This window comes from Arachis stenosperma, chromosome 1 (genome assembly GCF_014773155.1).
Source record: "Arachis stenosperma cultivar V10309 chromosome 1, arast.V10309.gnm1.PFL2, whole genome shotgun sequence".
Taxonomy (NCBI): Eukaryota; Viridiplantae; Streptophyta; class Magnoliopsida; order Fabales; family Fabaceae; genus Arachis; species Arachis stenosperma.
Window position 1 is genome coordinate 80,459,618 of NC_080377.1, and position 6,177 is coordinate 80,465,794.

The 6,177-nt window shown below is 40.0% G+C and overlaps 1 protein-coding gene across 1 annotated transcript; it reads right to left on the minus strand.

Moving 5' to 3' along the window:
• Window positions 1-336: 336 nt before the first annotated feature.
• LOC130981466 (uncharacterized) lies at window positions 337-879 on the minus strand. The gene has a single exon (XM_057905061.1). It carries the CDS (start codon window positions 877-879, stop codon window positions 337-339), a length of 543 nt encoding a protein of 180 aa, XP_057761044.1.
• Between the last annotated feature and the right edge of the window lie 5,298 nt (window positions 880-6,177).

A 6,177-nucleotide genomic window follows, 5' to 3' on the forward strand; every position in this document is an offset into this window, starting at 1 on the left:
TGCACATTGAGGAGCTGATCCCCTTTAAGTCTATGAGTGTCTAGCCTATACCATCCTTGTGTTGTTTCAGCACTTGGATGAGTTTCTCTTCTTGCTCCTTACTCAAGCTTGAGTTGATGATCACTGGGTAGGTGCTGTGTCACCCAGATATGCATATTTCAAGCTTGAAGGTAAGGTTTTCAGCTCTAGTTTTGGTGCCTCTTCTCCATTGTTGTCTTTGTGGTTTGTCATGATTGAACTTCCCAGTGTTCCTTGTGGTAGTTCTCCATATGATGTTTGTTGCTCCAATTCCATAGTTCCTTCACATTGCTCTTCTTCCAAAACTCCTTGAACTATCTATTCTATGGTGTCCACCATCATGCATTCTCCTATTGATTCCTTGGGGTAACTCATTGCCTTGAAAACATTGAAGATCATCTTCTCCTCATGCAATCTCAAGACTAGTTCCCCTTTTTGCACATCAATGATGGCTCCAGCAGTAGCTAGGAATGGCCTTCCTAAGATAATTGAAGTGTTAGCCTCTTCTTCCATATCCAGCACAACAAAGTCAGCTGGGAAAATAAATTCTCCCACTTTCACCAATAAATCTTCCACTACTCCATGTGGAAACTTGAATGTCCTATCAGCTAGTTGGAGTGCCATTCTTGTTGGTTTGGCTTCCTCAGTTCTCATCCTTCTCATCATGTTCAAGGACATGAGATTGATGCTAGCCCCCAAGTCGCATAAGGCCTTCTCAATATTTATATCCCCTATGATGTAGGGGATTTGGAAACTCCCTGGGTCTTTCATTTTCTGAGGGAGTTTCTTTTGTATGATGGCACTACACTCCTCAGTTAGGACTATAGTCTCCGTTTCTTCCCAGTTTTTTTTTCTTGTCATAGTTCCTTAAAGAACTTGTCGTAGAGGGGCATTTGCTCTAGTGCTTCAGCAAATGTATATTGATTTGGAGTTTTTTGAAGATTTCCAATAATCTAGAAAACTAGCCATCCTTCCCATCCTTCCTTAGCCTTTGTGGGTATGGTGCCTTTGGCACATAAGGTTTCAAGACTGGCTTTGGTGAAGATAGGCCAGAGGTAGTGCACGAAATTTTTGTCTCAATATCAAAATCAAGATTTCTTATCATCTCATACCACTAACCAGCAAGTGCACTGGGTCGTCTAAGTAATACCTTACGTGAGTAAGGGTCGATCCCACGGAGATTATTGGTTTGAAGCAAGCTATGTTTATTTTATTATTCTTAGTCAGGATATCAATTAAAATTATCAATTTGAATTATTAGAAAAATAAAAGAGCGTGAAATAATTACTTTTTGTGCAGTAATGGAGAATGTGTTGGGGTTTTGGAGATGCTTTGTCCTCTGAATTCCTGCAATGTAATATTCAACTCAATAGCATAATGCAAGGTTCCTTCCCTGGCAAGCTCTATGTAGGGTGTCACCGTTGTCAATGGCTACTTCCCATCCTCTCAGTGAAAATGGTCCAAATGCTCTATCACAGTACGGCTAATCATCTGTCGGTTCTCAATCTGGTTGGAATAGAATCCGATGATTCTTTTGCGTCTGTCACTAACTCCCAGCCTTCAGGAGTTTGAAGCTCGTCACAGTCATTCAATCCCGGAATCCTACTCGGAATACCACAGACAAGGTTTAGACTTTCCGGATTCTCATGAATGCCGCCATCAATCCGGCTTATACCACGAAGATTCTGATTAAGGAATCTAAGAGATACTCATTCAATCTGATGTAAAACGGAGGTGGTTGTCAGACACACGTTCATGGGTTGAGGAAGGTGATGAGTGTCACAGATCATCACCTTCTCCATAATTAAGCGCGAATGAACATCTTAGATAGGAACACACATATTTGAATGGAAAAATATAAGTGATTGCATTAATTCATCGAGACACTGCAGAGCTCCTCACCCCCAAGAATGGAGTTTAGAGACTCATGCCGTCAAAGAGTATAAATTTCAGATCTAAAAATGTCATGAGGTACAAAATAAGTCTCTAAAAGTTGTTTAAATACTAAACTAGTAACCTAGGTTTACAGAAAATGAGTAGACTAAGATAATTGGTGCAGAAATCCACTTCTGGGGCCCACTTGGTGTGTGCTGGGTTGAGACTTAAGCTTCTCACGTGCCTGGGCTGTTTCTGGAGTTGAATGCCAAGTTGTAACGTGTTTTGGGCGCTGGACTCCAACTTGTAACCTATTTCTGGCGCTGGATGCTAGACTGCAACATGGAACTGGCGTTGAACGCCAGTTTACGTCATTTATCTTCACGCAAAGTATGGACTATTATATATTTCTGGAAAGCCCTGGATGTCTACTTTCCAACTCAATTAAGAGCGCGTCAATTGGACTTCTATAGCTCTAAAAAATCCATTCCGAGTGCAGGGAGGTCAGGATCCAACAGCATCAGTAGTCCTTTTTCAGCCTAACTCAGATTTTTGCTCAGCTCCCTCAATTTCAGCCAGAAAATACCTGAAATCATAGAAAAACACACAAACTCATAGTAAAGTCCAGAAATATGATTTTTGCTTAAAAACTAATAAAATTCTATTGAAAACTAATAAAAACATGCTAACATCTACATGAAATTACCCCCAAAAAGCGTATAAAATATCCGCTTATCAAGGGGTCTCTTCCTTCTTCTTGTTTTCAGGCTTTTCTGCAGCATCTTCTTCATGGTTCCCCTGGCTTGGGGTTGCCTCTTCCACCACCTTTCCATTCCTAAGTATGATGGCCTTGCATTCCCTTCTTAGGTTGGCCATGGTGTCACTGGAAAATGTGTGTGTAGGCATTGGAATTTGCTTCGATAAGATCCCCACTTGTGCTTCCAGCTTTGAGATTGTTGTACCTTGATTCTTCAGATTCGATCTGTATTCTTCTTGGTTGGCATCTATCTTTTTTTCAGCCTCTGCTTGTCTCTCCAAAAGGATGGAAATAGCCCCTGTGAGCTGTGATGATAGCTGTGCTATTGCAGCCTCTACTCTCTCAAAGTTACCTCTGATCTCGCAAGGTTGTGAGGTTGAGGTTAATGTGTCTTGATGGTGGTGTGTTTGCTGGGTGGAAGGGTATGATGTGTGAGGTGGATTGTGGTAGGGTCTATTGTTGTTTGATTGATGGTTGGGGTTGTGATTTTGGTAGTGATTGGCTTGGTATGGCTTGTTATAATCTTGGTTGTGACCTTGTTGTTTCCCCCCACCCGAAATTTGGGTGGTTCTTCCATCATGGGTTGTATGTCTTGGAGTTAGGGTCATATAGTGGTCGAGAGGGGTTATGTACATAGTTTGCTTGCTCACATTAGACTTCTGGTGCATCTCCTTCTTGGGGTGGTACTTGAGCTTGAACCACTGCAACTTGATTGTTCTCCATCTTCTTAGTCAAAGTGGCTAGTTGTGCTGCAATTGCCTTGTTTTGTGCCAACAGGGCATCTATAGAGTTGAGTTCCAACACCCCCTTCTTTTGGCCCCTTTCTGAAGCATAGAAGTAGTCATTCTCAGCTACAGTTTCAATGACATATATGGCTTCCTCAATGGTCTTCTTCTTGTTGAGTGAACCCCCTGAAGAGTGGTCTACATCCTTTTTTGATTCATAGGTTAGTCCTTAATAGAAAATGTGGAGCTGCACCCATTCATTACACATATCTGGTGGGCATTTTCTTGTTAGATCCTTGAACCTCTCCCAGGCCTCATAGAGTGTTTCACCATCTAGCTGTCTGAAGGTTTGCACCTCAGCTCTTAGCCTGTTGATCCTTTGTGGAGGGTAAAATCCTGCTAGAAATTTGTTCACAACATCTTCCCATGTGGTTAGGCTCTCCTTGGGAAATGCTTCCAACCACGTTGTTGCCATATCTCTGAGTGAGAAAGGGAACAAGAGTAGTTTGTAGGTGTCAGGGTGTACCTAATGATTGAACTTTTGTGTGGTTTAGAATTTTACAAATAAAAGCTCGTTGTAAAGTATAGTTTCTAAACCAACAATAGTCCTTTCATACAAAAATTTTGGTTGTCACAAAGAACAAACCCCAAATAAGAATTAACCGGAGTATTTGGACTCCGGGTCGTCTCCCTAGGAATTGCAATGAAGTGAATGATTATTGGCTATGAGGTATATTTTTGGGGTTTTGGATGAAAGACATGAAAAGTAAATGGTGAAGGAAATTCAAATAACAAAAAGGCCTTGGCAAGGGTTGGTGGTCAATGATCTCTATCCTAATCACTAACCACAACATGAGAATTGGCAAGGATCAATCCCACTAAGTTAACCCCTAACTAATAGTAGAGGAAAGTCAAGTGAGCTATATCAATCCAAGTCCATAAGTCCTAGTTCTACACCTAATCAATTGGTGAGAATTAGAGTTAATGGCTCCCAATCATCAATCACTTAGACATTAGTAACTCAAGAGTTCCTAAGTTACCTTCCCAAGCCAAGAGCATAAAATTCTACTCTAAAGCCCTACCAAGCATTTTGTCAAACACTTGATGGGTAATAAAGGAAAGCATGGTAAATTGCAAGAAAAAGTAAAATCTAACAACTACCAGTTGCAAGGAAAATGAGATCACAACTCAAATCAACAATAAAAGAACATCAAACATTAAATTGCACTAAAAGTAAATCAAATCCAACAAGAGCATCCATGAACACAAAAGAGAAATTAACATGAAAACTAAGAGAATCGAGTAGTAGGACCAAGAAATCATAAAAGAAACAAGATGAAAACATGTAATTGAACCTAGATCTAAGATGGGAATGTCCTAAACCTAACCTAATTCTAGAGAGGATAGGGAGCTTCTCTCTCTAGAAACTACACTACATGATGCTAAGCTACAAACAATTGCTCCCCTTTTGCCCAAGCTTGAAATCTGCATGAAATAGCATTGGAAATGAGTTGGGTTGGGCCCAAAATGCTCTAGAATTCGCTGCCCATGATTTCACTTTAGTGAACCACGTGCTCAATCGGCGTGCACGCGTACATTGCGCGTGCACGTCCCTTAGACGCAAAGCAACTATGGTAAATTTTATATCATTTCGAAACCCTGGATGTTAGCTTTCCAACGCAACTAGAACCGCCTCATTTGGACCTCTGTAGCTCAAGTTATGGTCGTTTGAGTGCGAAGAGGTCAGGCTTGACACCTTTACAGTTCCTTCATTTCTTCATGAGTTCTCCCACTTGCATGCTTTTCTCCTCACTTCTTCCATCCAATACTTGCCTTATGAACCTGAAATCACTCAACAAAAACATCAAGGCATCGAATGGAATTAAAGTGAATTAAAATCACCAATTTTAGGGCCTAAAAAGCATGTTTTCACATTTAAGCACAAATCAAGGGAGAATTACAAAATCATTCTATTTCGTTGAATAAATGTGGGAAAGGGTGATAAAATCCCCTAAAATAAGCACAAGATAAACCAGAAAATTGGGGTTTATCAAATCTCCCCACACTTAAACTAAGCATGTCCTCATGCTAAAATCAAGAAAGAAGCAAGGGGTATCACATTTATTCAATGCAAACTAACTACATGCAACCTATCTATATGCAATCTATCTATATGCAATCTATCTACATGAATGCAACTACTTGGTCAAAATAAGTCAACTTCCAAGAATACATATGCAAGCACAAGGGCTAAGGCAATAGCAATCAAATCAACCCACAATTGAATTGAATCATTGAAAGATTTTACAAACTTGCAAGAAAAGATGATCAAGGGTGGAGACACGTAATTGAGCGATCGAACCCTCACCGGATGTGTATCCGCTCTAGGTACTCAAGTGTATGGGGTTGATTCACTCAATTCTCCCCTAATCATGCTTTCCAAGATTTATTTTTCATCTAACAATCAACAATTATTTCATACATGCATACAAATATCATGAGGTCTTTCCTATAGGTTGTAATGGGGCTAGGGTTAAGGTAAGGATGCATATGGTCAAGTGGACTAGAATTTGAATCTTTGATTAACCTAAACTTCCCACCTAACCTATGACAACCTATACAATTCAAAGCTAACCTAACTACCCATTCTTCACTTTTCACACACACTCATGCATTCTCTTTTTTATCACCACACATATGCATTGATTCTTATTGAGCTTTACTTGGGGCATTTTGTCCCATTCTTATTGCTTTTCTTTTTCTTTCTTTTCAATATATATATATATATATATATATATATAT

Excerpts from the sequence above, each read along its gene's own strand:
- LOC130981466 (XM_057905061.1), bottom strand. The coding sequence starts at position 879 with ATGACAAGAAAAAAAAACTGGGAAGAAACGGAGACTATAGTCCTAACT.